Consider the following 14,339-nt stretch of genomic DNA (forward strand, 5'->3'; position numbering starts at 1 on the left):
GCGGGAGAAAGATGAGGCTTTCTACTCCCGTAAAGATTTACACCCTCGGAAACCCTGTACAGGGTCGCTATGGGTCGGTTCCGACTCCACAGCACATAACAACAACAACAAGTGTGGCGCTGTGGGTTAATGCAGCAGACTGCAAAGCCATTTGAACTGCAAGGTTGGTGGTTCAAGCTCATCAGCTGCTCCTTGGGAACCCTATACAGGGTCACTAAGGGTCAAAATCGACTTGAAAGCACTTAACAACAAGAAGAAGCATATTTCAGGTTCCTGGTATGGTGCTATAGAATCAGCACTGGATTTTGAACAACAAGGTCTACAGTTGAAACGCATGAGCTGCTCCTTGGAAACCCTATAAAGGGTCACTATGAGTTGGATCCAACTCGACAGTACTCATAAACACGTTTAAAATCTTAAAAATAACCTGAGACAACTGAGCCCCTAGAAAAGATAGCTGTCAGTGGTTACAAGCTCAGAAGTCAGACTCCTGGGTTTGAATCCTGACCCTGTAGCATATTAATTGTTAATTATGTGACCTTGGGTAGGTCCCTTGAGCAGTCTGGGCCTTAGTTTCCTCATCTGTAAAAAGGAGTTATAACTTATATACACGTCCTCGGGTTGTGGTGAGGAGTAAATGTGCCCTTCATACAAAGCCTGGCACTAGTAAATGATGACCATTGTTATTCTTGTCTCTTCCTTGCTCTTTTCCTACCTCCCTTTCATTCCTACCCTCGATATCTGCTTAAATTTCTCCCCCCATGGCCTTCATGGAACAGACCCTCATCTTATATAGCATGTCTCCCTCCCCTTTCCTCCTGTGTCGATTCAGATTGTGAGCACGTCCAACGCCTCCCAGACAGTCACCTTGGTGTACGTGGTGGGCAATGAGAGCACATTCCTCAACGGCACTGTGGCCAGCAGCCTCCTCAGCCAGCTGTCAGCTGAGCTGGTGGGATTCTACCTCACCTACCCACCGCTCACCATTGCTGAACGTGAGTACGTCCACATTCTACAGGGATTCTTGTTTTCCTGGGGTCTGACTCCATTTGAGGAGTCCCAGGATGGCACAAATGGTTAAGTGCTTGGCTATAATCAGAAGGTTGGTGGTTCTGTACCACCCAGGGGCACCTTGAATGAAAGGCAAGACATCTTCTTCCATAAAGATTATAGCCAAGAAAACTTTAACGTAGCTCAGGTCTACTCTGTAACGCATGGGGTCGTCATGAGTCACAATGCATTCAACAGCAGTGGGGTCTGTCTCTACTTGGCAAACATCTGTTGAAAGTCTTCTGTGTGCTAAGCCACATACCACCTCTGTTGTCATAATACAACTGGGATTTATGGTGACTTCAGGTTGAATTGATAAAAATTCATTGCACATTGAAAACATAAGGTAGCATTTCTTAAGCGCTCAGTATATGCCTTTACCCTTCATATATCTATTACTTCATTTAATCCTCACAATCACCCTATCAGTGCAAAATCAGCCCTATTTTTCAGAAGAGAAAACTAAAGCACCAAGACACCAACTCTCACATAATTTGTAAGAGGTGGAACCTGAGGTTTGAACCCAAGAAGTTGCCTTCAGATCTCACAGTGCCACCTGGTAGCACCTCTATCTTTGTGGAAACTGGTTTGCTACAGTTTTCCCCCCACTTCTGCAGTCAGCAAATGTTCATGGGCCTTTAGCCCCTGTTCTGGCTATAGATATAATGCCGCTCATTTGCAATTTGTGTCGTGACTTCCCTTGATGAAGTCCCCATAGTCTTATGGCCTTGTCTTCCTCTACTGCTTCAGTTACATAAATCTTATTACCGTGCAGCAGGCATAGGCTTCCAAGATGATGCAACCTACATTTTGCACTCAAACTCTTACTTGGTAGCCAAAGATGAAAAGGTTTGTGCTCTTCAATTTCATTGTTGGGACTTTATTCAAGGTCATTGGATACGTTTATTTTTAATGCATATTAGCAAAATCATCCCATCATTTCCTTTTAATGGCTGTTTTGGATACTATAAATGAGATAATATGTGTTAGTGTACTTATTAGTACATAGTCTCCTCTTAGAATTTTTCTTGCTATATATGTATATATGGGGTTATTTATTATTTAAGGAGCTCTGGTAGTATAGTGGTTACGAATCGGGCTGCGAACCACAAGGTCAGCAGTTCGAAACTACCAGCGGTTCTGCTGGAGAAAGATGAGGCGTTCTGCTCCCGTAAAGATTTACAGCCTCAGAAACCCTGTACAGGGTTACTATGAGTCGGAACCGACTCCACGGTACTTAACAACAACAACAACAACAATTTATTATTTGGCTACTGAACTCAATTCTTGGCATTAGGAAAATTCATATAAGAGATAAACATTCCTAAAAATGTTCATGGTAGTTGAGTAATTTAAAAAATAGAGCTACAGATAAAGTAGGTTCAAGCTGTGGGTTTTGGTAATGAAATCATTCAGTTTAAGGGAGTTTGATAGAAAAACGGAAATAACAGACCCTACAAACCCTAGAGGGAGTTCTGGTGGCACGGTAGGTTAAGTGTTGGGCTGATCAGCAGTTAGAACACACCAACCACTGAGTGGGAGAAAAATGAGACAGTCTGCTTCAGTAAATAAAGATTTACAGCCTTGGAAACCTTATTCTACTCTATCCTATAGGGTTACCATGAGTTAAAATCAAATTGAAGGCTGTGGGCTTGGGTTGGTGATAAACCCTAGAATACTATTCATCTGAAAGTTTGACTTTTACTAAAGTTTTGGGGTGGTTTTTTTTTTTTCTATACAGCAAGCTATTTTTGCATATATATCCTAAAGTTCCCAAGAATTATAAAACAGATTTAGCTGCTTGATACTTTTTCTTGTGTTGATTTTCCTTGAGAGTATTCACATACCTGTAAAAGCCATTTGATGTGTTTCTTGTTTGTTTTAGCTCTGGAATACCCTAATCTTGATATATCAGAAACAACTAGAGACTACTGGGTGATAACAGGTAATCTCCTTTGATTTTCTTTCTGTTCTTCATGATCTCAGGTTAGTTTGCATTTAAAAACTACATGCTGTACACTAGCATTCATTGCAACCTTATTCACAACAGCTCAAAGGTAGAAATAACCCAGTGTCCGTCAACAAACAGATGAATGGATAAACAAAATGTAGTGTATTCATAGTGGAGTATTATGCATCCATAAAGAGAAGTGAAGTTCTGATGCATGTTATGATGGAGTCCTGGTGTAGCGCTGTAAGCTAATGCATCAGACTGCAAAGTTGTTTGAACTACAAGGTCAGTGGTTCAAGCTCACCAGCTGCTCCTTGGAAACCCTATACAGGATTGCTATGGGTCAGAATCGACGTGACAGCACTTAACAACAACAACGATGGAGTTCTGGTGTGACGCTGTAGGATAAGCACTCAATCACAAGGTCGGCGGTTCAAACTCACCAGCCGCTCCTTGGAAACCTTAAACAGGATCGCTATGGGCTGGACCCAACTTGACATCACTTATCAACAACAAACACAACAATGATGTGGATAGGAGTCCTGTTGATGCAGTGGGTTAAGTGTTGGTCTGCTAGCCATACGGTCAGTGGTTCGAACCTACCAGCCACTCTGTGGGAGTAAAATGAGGCAGTCTACTTCTGTAAAGATGTACAGTCTCCGGAACCCTGTAGAGTCATTCTACTCAGTCTTAGGAGTTGGAATAAACTCAATGGCAGTGATTTTCATTTTTTGGGATGATGTGGATCAGCTTTGAAAATATTATTCTGAATGAAATACATGAGACACAATTGTATATGTGTATGATCCCACTTACATGAAATATCTAGAATCTTTAAATAAATAGAGACCAAGGTTTATTAGTTGTTGTTAAGTACTGTGGAGTCGGTTCTGACTCATAGTGACCCTGCGCAGGGTTCCCAAGGCTGTAAATCTTTACAGGAGCAGAAAGCCTCATCTTTCTCCCATGAAATGGCTGGTAGTTTCAAACTGCTGACCTTGCAGTTAGCAGCCCAATTCATAACCACAAGTTTATTAGTAGCCACCAACAATTGAGGGGAGGGAGAAATAGGATGTAGTTGCTTAAGGGGTAATAGCTAAGTTTCTGTTTGGGTTCATGAAGAGTTTTTGGAAATGGACAGTAGTGATAGTTGCCCAACATGGTGAGTGTAATTAATATCAGTACATTACACACTTAAAATGGTTAAAGCAGCAAATATTTTGTTACATATATTTTACCACAATAAAATTATAAAGCAAAAACACAACAAAAATGCCTGCCATTTGATGATAGGATTGGCATCTTTTCTTTGGTCATGTCTTACAAGTTAGGGAGTTATTTCCACAGGACCGGAAGTGAGAGGTGGATTGTTGTGTGCCATTGACTCAATTCCAAGTCATAGCAACCCTGTACAGGTTTCCCAAGAACGGCTGGTGAGTTTGAACTGCTGACTTTTCAGTTAGGAATCTAGTGCTTATCTTACAGTGCCACACCAGAGCTCAGCTTTAATTTTAAAAAGGCATCACATTGAACATGAATATTAGATAAACAATTCAAAATAAGTAATGTCCCATCTTAGTTACAGCATTAACTTGTGGATGTCTGGGGCTTGTCCATGTGAATTGTTGCTCAGGTATTCGTTTCTTGAGGCTGCTGTAACAAGATACCACAAGCTGGTTGGTCTATAAGCAGAGAAATTGGTTATCTCAGTGTTCTGGAGGCTAAGAGTCCTAATTCAGAGTATCAAGGGGACCATCTTGTCTCTTTCACTTCTGATAGTCCCAGGCTTCTTGATTTTCCTTGGCTTGTAGATGCATCTTCTTTCTGCCTGTCTCTTTGTGTCTTTTCTCCTCTTTTATAAGATTGTACTAGGACCCATTCTATGCCAGTGTGACCTCATGGTATCTAATAGCATGTTCAAAGACCTTACTTCTGAACACATTCACAGATACTGGGGACTAGGAATTCAACATTTCTTTTGGGGGGAACACTATTCAATCCAGACTCACATAGTTAAAAATGCCAGGCCTTTCTGCACTGTCCTAAAAACCCACAATAAAACAAGACCGCTAGGCATGCGCTTTTCTCTCTCCTCTGGCATGAGTCCCACACCCACACTAACACTGGTGGAGCCCAGGCATGTCCTGACAGTGTGGGCGGATGGAAGTGGAAGGGTGTTGTGGTGGATTTGTCTTTTTTTTACGTTGACATTTTCCAGCTGAGCTTTATGAAACCACAAGAAAGTTTTTATTTATTTTTTGGTTTGTTTTTTAAAAGCCAGACAGTAGCTCTGAAAATTGGAAAAGCAAGGGTTAGGAACAAGAGGGAGAAGACAGATGTTTGTAGGAGGAACCATAGCCAACCCTCAAAGGGACAGAACAGTTGGAGGAAGGAGAAAGATCCTGCAAGGCATGGAAGGCTCATACTTTCCCTGTTTTCTCCCTCACTGGCAGCTCCAAATAAGCAATAGTGTACTGCTGCCTAAAATACTATTTGATGGACACAAACCCTTGCTTGATGAAGCCTGCTCAAGACCTCTTTTATATTGCAGAAAACTGCATTTCTTTCCTCCCTGCAGAGCCATGGATATGTGAAGATTATTTCACCTGCTAAGAAGGCAAACCCAAAGAAAGTGTTTATTATTTAAAAGAGAGAGAGAGAGAGAGAGAGAGAGAGAGAGAATGTATGCCCAAGAGAAAGACAGTGCTAACCCAGCAACATTTTTTAAGGCAGCAGATTATGTAACATTTACAAAACCATGTTTTCTTTGCAAGGTATGCTATTTTTCAACTTGCAGATATTTCCTCCTTCCTAATAACTTTAGGGGACACAGTGGCTCCATGTAATAAGTCATATGCGGCTCCCTATGAATCACAAGCTCTGTGGTACGAGCCCACCAGCCGCTCTGTGGGAGAAAGACGAGACTTTCTGTTCCTGCAAAGATTTAAAGCCTTGAAAGCCCTATATAGGGTCACTGTGAGTTGGAACAAACAAGATGGCACTTAAGAACAACAACATTACCTTTAAGGAAAGGTTTGCATTAAATAACACATCCACTCTTAAAGGTAGAGTATGTGTCCTGAACAATCTTTTTTCATCTGTTCCTCACACATCCATGCCTTCCCCTGCCTCTTTAATGACAAATCTTAATAAAAAGCTCCACACATGGTCTTGTTTTGGGGATTCTCCTGGGACTTAACCCCTGCCCACTCACATATGTAGCTTTATTTGTTGGATTGGTTATTGCTGTTGGTAAGCAGAAGAAACTGATTTTCATTGTCATGTGTGGAGCTAGTTGGATCTGTTGGCTAGTACTTGGTGCCCAGCAGAACTAGATCTCAAGGTGACCCACCTGCCTTCCCTTTGGTCCATCCATGACCACTTTCTGAATCTATAAGGCAACACCTCCAACCTGCCCCATCACTCACAAAAGAGATGGGGGAGTTTGGAGGAGGAGACAGAGAAATGAAAATAGCTTTAAGCTGTGTTGTTGGACCTGTTCAAACCCATGGTCCCTTTAATAACTACTCCATCCTTAACCCCATTAATCATGGACATTCTATCTCCTCATTGTTAACATTCAAGATGATTAGAGCAATTTTTTGTAGTTTCCAACAAAACTTAAATTAAGGACCATAGAAGAATTGATGCATTTGAGTTATGGTGTTGGAGAAGAATATTCAAAGTACCATGGACTGTCAGAAGAACAAACAAATCTGTGTTGGAAGAAGTACAGCCAGAATTCTCCTTAGAAGCCAGGATGGAGAGACTTCATCTCTCATACTTCTGACAATTTATCAGGAGGGACCTGTACCTGGAGAAGGACATCATGCTTGGTAAAATGGAGAGTCAATGAAAAAGAGGAAGACTCCAATGAGATTGATTGGCACAGTGGCAACAGCAGTGGACTTAAACGTAACAACGATTGTGAGATTGGCGTAGGACCGAGCAGTGTTTCACTCTGCTATGTATGTGATTGCTATGAGTCAGAACCGAACCGAAGGCACCTAACTACAGTAGTATCTGGATTGAATAGTGTCTCCCCAAAAAGAGGTGGTGAAGTCTTAATCTCAAGTACCTGTGAATATGACCTTGTTTGGAAATAGGGTCTTTGAAGATATTATCAGTTAAGAGCACAGTAAGTCATATGGGTTAGGGTGAGTCCAAATCCAATTTGATAAAACTTTTTGCTTTCCAGTCAAATGTATATTAAATGTTTTTGTACACCGTATATGTCTTCCCTCCAGAATACGGGTACCTCTTGGATGCAGACTCATTGGTTTAGGGTGAATTCTGCGCCCCACCTTCACAGAGAACTTAGTGGCTACTCTGCTGCCCATAGCGGGTACCTCTTGGATGCAGACTCATTGGTTTAGGGTGAATTCTGCGCCCCACCTTCACAGAGAACTTAGTGGCTACTCTGCTGCCCATGGGCCCTGCAGTCAGGTTTATATTGATGAAGAGAGACAGAAAGGTACAGATTTCTGTTGGCTGCCCATCTTAGGTTTATTCATGTGACCTTCTTTCTCCCAGGAGAGTGAAAATATCCCTGACCCATGAGTTGAGAGATTTCTTCTAGTCTCACCTTTGGCACTTACTAACCGAGTAAGTTTGTCAGTATGTCCTGAAGAACCTCTGGGCTCCACACTTCCACCTGTAGAATGAGGGGAACTATTAGTTGAGCTTTAAGAGTACTGGTGTGGTGCTGTGGGTTAATGCACTGGACTTCAAAGTCAATTTGAAATCCGAGGTCGGTGGTTCAAGCTCACCAACTGTTGCTTGGAAACCCTATACAGGGTCACCATGGGTCAGAACCAGCTCAATGACACTTAGCACAAGAGTCCTTTGGCTCTAAATGTGTGTGATTCAGCTATCAATAAAGCAATTTTGTTAGAATACAGAAAGCTGAAATAGAACTGATCATTTGAATTTTGTGATTGTTAAATGCTGTTGAGTCAGTTCTGACTGATAAGAAACCTGTACAGGGTTTCCAAGTAACAGCTGGTGGGTTTGAACTGCCAAACTTGTGGTTAGGTTTCTAGTGCTCATCCTGCAGCTCCCCAGCAGGAATTTTAGAGCCCAACATAAGTAAAGCAGGAATAACAAAACCATGATCTAACAGCCTTCCTAGCAAAGCGCCTATGATTATGATCAGATGTGGACTTGCCCAACTCCTCTAACCTCAGCCAGTGGTGGCTATGGGCGGCAGCCAAGGCCCTGACTGTTGGACCTGAGAGACTGCTGTCTTCCTGAATGTCCATGCCAGGGTTCAAGCTTGAGGGAGATGGGTACCCACTCCCTTTCTCACTCCTTTTCATGCAGTCAGAGTAGGCCAGGAAGCTTACCAGGACTAGAGGAGCCACATCTTGGAACACATTTCTGTTCTCTCCACATTGTTTCCTCTCTGTAAAGATATGTCTAGCAAAAGTGTGTGCGCATTGTAACAACAGCAGTGTGCATGTATTGGTGTCCTATCAGTTGCCAGGCACTGTACTATAGCATTTGAAAAATAAATGATCTGTTTTTCACGATCAGATTAGATGAGGAATTGAGACCCAGAGTTAGTGGCTTTCCTAAGAACACATGATAAGGAGGAATAGGATTTGAACTCCAAGTCTCTAACTCCAATCCCTATCCCTTCCCCAGATGCCTCCAGGAAGGCACACATTCTTGTTGCAAATAGGTGTGATGAGACATATGTGAACTATCCCTTGTTGATTCCATGCAACTCTGCCCGTGGGGACAGTTCTGCTCAATCCTCTAGATCACTGTGAGTTGGAATCAACTGGATGGAAGTGGGTGTGGTTTTGGTTTAGTGGGTGTGGCTTTGGTTTGCATTTCCCTAATGACTCCTCTGAAGATCTTGAATCCTCAGGGAAAATTCCCATAATATAATCCATAATGATGCTCCCTCACTGCCCTGTATCACCACCCTAGTTCCTGTCCAGTGGTCAGGAGAGGCAAACCCAGTGGTACTACTGCTTGAACAATTTTTTATGTAATTTTACTAAGGGTCATCTCTGAGTCAGTACACACATAGTCTCTCCTCTGGTGCCAGGAGATAGACCTGCTTTTCCATGACGGACACCTTTGTTCTGAGGAATCCTGAGGAGACTTTCTGGGACCCAACACAGTGAGAACAGCTCAAGAGTATTTTATCTTTGTTTGCAGGAATTTGGCTGACAGATGAACTGGGAGCTGCTCACAAGGGCCCTAGAAAGAGCTGCTTTCTACCCTCCATGGGGATTACTTAGCTTTTATGGCTTCAAAGAAGTAATTTCTGAGACCCAGCTGTGGGTTTTATTTCTCTCTTGATTGGCTTTAAATATCATTCTCTGTATCTTGTCATTGTCGGTGCTTGATCTGACCCTGTATAGAATGTGGTCGTTAGTGTTGACTGCTGGAAGTGCCCCATTGCATTGGATTCTGTAACAACAGCCCATCCTTTATACCCAAGCTATTTCCATATCCCAGAGGATGGGTGGGACTAATGATCCTTGCCTGGGCTGTAGTAGAACAAATTCTATTAAATGAATAATCTTGTATTGTATTCCCAGACTGTGTAGGTTCTGTTCTCTTTAGAAAGATGGAAATTGTTTTTAGCATCTATGATTGCAGGGAATTGTCTCTGAAGGCAGTGTTTCTATATTTGGGATCAAGTATGCTTCCCAGGGGACATGGACTAAGAGCTGGATTTTCAGAATAGACATTAAAAGGTAATCTTCCGCATAGTAGGAGCTCTGGTAGCGTAGTGATTACAAATCGGGCTGCTAACCTTAGGGTCAGCAGTTCAAAACTACCAGCTGTTCCACAGGAGAAAGATGAAGCTTTCTGCTTCCATGAAGATTTATTGCCTCAGAAACCCTGTACAAGGTTGCTATGGGTCAGAACCAACTCCATGGCACATAAAAACAACAACTTCCCCATATAAGTGATCCTTGTAGTCCTAGGAAAGCTGTCAACTTGCAAAAAAAAAAAAAATGTAACTGTTATTGGTGGTGGTGGTGGTGGTGGTTATGTGCCGTGGAGTCGGTTCCAACTCATAGTGACCCTGTATAGCGTTTCTGAAGCTGTAAATCTTTACAGGAGCAGAAAGCCTCATTTTTCTCCCACAGAACTAGTAGTTTCAAACTGCTGACCTTGAGGTTAATAATAGCCCGACTCGTAACCACTATGCTACCAGAGCTCCTTATTGTTATTGCTAGGTGCCATCAAGTCCATTCTGACTCATAGCGTACAATAGAATGAAACACTGTGTGGTCCTGCTTCATCCTCACAGTTGTTGCTGTGTTCAAGCCCGTTGTAGCAGCCACTGTGTCAGTCCATCTCGCTAAGGGTCTTCCTTTTTGGTGTCTCACCCTCTACTTTACCAAGCATGATGTCTTTCTACAGGGACTGATCCTTCCTAAGAACATGCCCAAAGTAATATGAGATGAAGTCACACCATTTTTGCTTCTAAGGAACATTTTGGCTGTATTTCTTCCAAGATAGATTGGTTCATTTTTCTTGCAGTCCATACTATATTCATTATTCTTCACCAACATCATAATTCAAAGGCTTCAATTCTTCTTCACTCTTCCTTATTCATTAGCCAATGAAAACCCTATGACGCATAGCATTACTCTGACACAAATGGGTCACCATGACTTGGAATCCACTGCAGCTGGTTACTGGTACATGCACAAGCCATTGCATATAATTCCATTGCTAATGCCTTGTCTGTTGACTGCAAGTACCCCCAGGTATAGATGAAGCGCAGCAGCTGATTTTACAGGGTGTGAGTGGGATGAGAAAGGGTGGGGAAGGAAGAAACTCCATTAATCCCTGCACCAGGGGCTATGCTAAAGTTCTGAATACAACCTGTCTCTTTCAAACCTTAAAGCCCAGTAGGAAACTGTTCTCTGTGATGTAGACTTTCTTACTTCCTTTCTACAGAAAAGAACTTGAACTCATAGAGCGCCAATGGGTCCACAACTGTTAAGGGATAAAACTAAGAAAGAATCTAGTTTTTCCAAGAAGCTGTTGTGCTTCTGCCTGAGGGGGCTCTGGGCACCTTTGGGGGTGGGCACCAAAAGGACCCCACAGAGGAGGAAGGGGTGAAGACACTAGTAGGGTGGTCTGTTCAAGTTTGAAGGTCTGCACAAGACAATGGCACCAAATATCCCTCCCAGAGGACTCACTGCTTCACATCTGGGTTTGATGACTCATTACCATGGCCATGCAGAACTCAGAGACAACACTCACAGTTATGGGGTTTATTAGGGAAGTTAATAGTTTCCAGTCCAAGGTCAGAAATGTACAGGGAACCGTTCCAATTCCCGGCAGGACAGCCTGTCCTCTGCTGTCCCTCAGCCTGTTGACCTGGCCTATTTGCTGCTTCTGCAATGTTACAGCTGCTTCTCTGCCACTCCTCCAGTGTCATAGCTTTCTGTCCCTGGGTGAGGAGGTTCAATGCACAGGGATTTCAGAGTCTCAAAGATGTGCTCCACTCCTGGTTCTTCCTTGATGATACTGAAAATCACCTTCCGCTCCTGCTTCTGGGATGACTCATTTTAAACCCATGTCAGGGTTCTAAATTCCTTGGCCAAACTGTAGAGGAGGAAAAATAGAACAACAACAGCCTTGATCCAAGTGGATCAATGAGTGGGAACCTACAGAAATTCACTTAGCCACACCTGCAGCCATGCTCTATTCCATATGGGCCTTTAACAACATACATTCTCTGGAATATAAAATGTGTGTTGAATAAAGCAGTATTAGGGATGTCATAGCTCATAAAGAGAGAGAGAGAGCCCAGGCTTCAGAGATACACAGACTTGGCCTTGAACTCTGATTCTGGTACTGGCTGGTACTGCATCTATAACAAATCAATAGTGATTCTTCTTCCTGAACTTGTTGGAAAGGTAAAATGAGGTAAGGATAACCAAATCTTAGCCTGGGGCAGGACACGTGGGTGGTTATGGTTCCTGATCTGCCTCTCAGCATCCCTCTGCCTTCCCCCTCCACAGTTCTGCAGGGTGTGGACAACTCGCTGGTGGGCCTGCACAACCTGAGCTTCGCCCGGGTCATGGAGCAGCGCCTGGCTCAGCTCTTCATGATGTCCCAGCAACAAGGCCGGCGCTTTAAACGGGCCACCACGCTAGGAAGCTACACCGTGCAGGTGAGTGAGAGCAGAGTGCCTGGGGTTTCTCCTAAATGTGGGGGAAGGGTTCCTACCTGCAGCACCCTGTGCTGCAAATGAATTGAGTCATTTGGTCAAGGCTGCTTTTAGGTTTGGGGGGCTGATGGCTAAAACCATCAAAAAATGTGAAGGAGGCACCTCACAACTAATTCTGCACACATGCACATATTCATTAACAAAAAGGTATTAGCAAGCACATATAACAAAAAAGTCTGTAAAAAGTTACAAACCAAATCCATCTGTTTTATAGGTTCAATAAAGCCTCAGCTCTTACTTGTTTTAAGCTCTTTCATCACTAGGAACCAGAAGTTCTTGGGTGGTACCAATGATTAGGCTCAACTATTAACCTCAAGGTCAGCAGTTCAAAACCACCAGCTGTTCCACGGGAGAAAGATATAAAGATTTACAGCCTTGGAAACCCTGTACAGGGTCTCTATGAGTCAGAACCAACTCCACGGCACTTAACCACAACCACCACTAACCAAAAGTTTGGTGGTTTGAACCCACCCATAGACAACTGGAAAGAACGTTCTGGCAATCTGCTTCAAAACACGGAGTCAACATGAAGTTGGAATCCACTCTCCAGCAACTGGTTTTCACCACCATTATTGCACTGGGCTGCAAACTTAGTTTGAACTGCAAGGTTCAAACTTAACAGTCGCTCCTTGGAAACCCTATACAGGATCGCTGTGGGTCGGAATCAACTCGACACCACTTAACAACAACAACAGTATTCTTCATGCAGGATTCTGTTACTCTTATTTAGTCAGTTTTAGGAAACAGAATCCTCCAAATTTATAACTAAACACAAGACCACAGGGGGACTTAGGATAGGAAGCTGTAGCAGATACTATTGGCACTCTGCCCACATCCCCTTACCATTACTGTGTGTGCCAGCTGGACTTCCAACAGTCAGCTCCTACATCTTAATTCAAAGTTGACTTGTGGATGCTGGAACCCATGTAGCTCCCACCATGGCTGGCCAGAAGTGCCCAGGAATTAACCAATAACTGGTAAGCTTTAGTCATCCACAATGGTAGCTGGCTTAATCACACACCCCTTGATGGCACCCTTCCTTACATCACCTTCTCACCCTCTTGTCAGTTCCCTGCACCTCCCAAATAAATGACAAACACTCGGCTCTTCTCAGGGTCTACTTCTGAGGGAACCCAGCCAAAATAATACCCATCTCCAAGGATGCTGGTAAATGCTGTCAAATCGGTTCCAACTTAAAAGATTTTCTGAGGAGCAGCTGGTGGCTTTGAATTGCTGAACTTATGGTTCGCAGTCCAGCTCTGATCTTATAGTACCACAGTAGGATTTCAGGCTTTTAACCTCTCTAGATTCTTGGATATTCCATGCAAGCGTGGAAGTGTCTCCAGAATATTCTAGTCAATCCACATATTTGAAATGCCACGATTGTTGCTAGTAAGATCCCATTTCTAACATTGGTTATGTTAATTAGCAAAGTTCTGTTGTTGAGCAAGGTGGCCACTTCGGGAGTGTGGACTTGCTGATTGGAATCTAGTGGACCAGCCCTAGGTGTGAACTCTTTATTGATAACTGACCACATCTGGGATACTGTTGTTGTTAAGTGTCATCAAGTCGGTTCCAATTCATAGTGACCCTGCCTAGGGTTTCTGAGGAGTGGCTGGTGGTTTTGAACTGTCAATCTTGGAGTTAGTAGTCCAGGGCTTACTTATCCTTTGTGCCAGCCAAATAAACATGCATTCTATCATACTGACTATGAGGAAACATTTTAAAGGAAATAGAAGACATTGGCACAATCTGTCTATGGATCCTGTCCAAGGCAGGACATAAAACCCATCTTTTAGAACACACTTCCCTGTGGGAGTCAGTACCAGGCCCTGGCTGAGGCACCAGGTCCTTCATTCACACTGGTGAATTTTGTCACTTGGCCTGTTGGATGTGGATCTAAGTCTTCAGTGGTCTGTTGTTAAGTACAACCACCTCATTGCTATTGTTAAGTACAACCGAGGTGGTTCCCACTCACAGAGCCCTGTATTGGGTTTCAGAAGAGCGTCTGATAAGTTGGAACCACCAACTTTGTGGTTAGCAGTCCAGTGCTTATCCTACAGCACCACATCAGGACTCCGTGATGACCTCATTACGAAGTCAAAAACTGAAACCAAATCC

At 43.2% G+C, this 14,339-nt stretch overlaps 1 protein-coding gene across 1 annotated transcript in view; it reads left to right on the plus strand.

Moving 5' to 3' along the window:
* Positions 1-14,339, plus strand: part of KIAA1549L (KIAA1549-like ortholog) — a 136,479-nt gene that overhangs the window by 21,094 nt on the left and 101,046 nt on the right. Inside the window, 3 exon segments of the mRNA XM_006864909.1 lie at positions 833-995; positions 2,936-2,995; positions 12,010-12,161. Coding sequence (XP_006864971.1) covers positions 833-995; positions 2,936-2,995; positions 12,010-12,161 — 375 coding nt within the window.

Source organism: Chrysochloris asiatica, unplaced genomic scaffold (assembly GCF_000296735.1).
Source record: "Chrysochloris asiatica unplaced genomic scaffold, ChrAsi1.0 scaffold00072, whole genome shotgun sequence".
NCBI lineage: Eukaryota > Metazoa > Chordata > Mammalia > Afrosoricida > Chrysochloridae > Chrysochloris > Chrysochloris asiatica.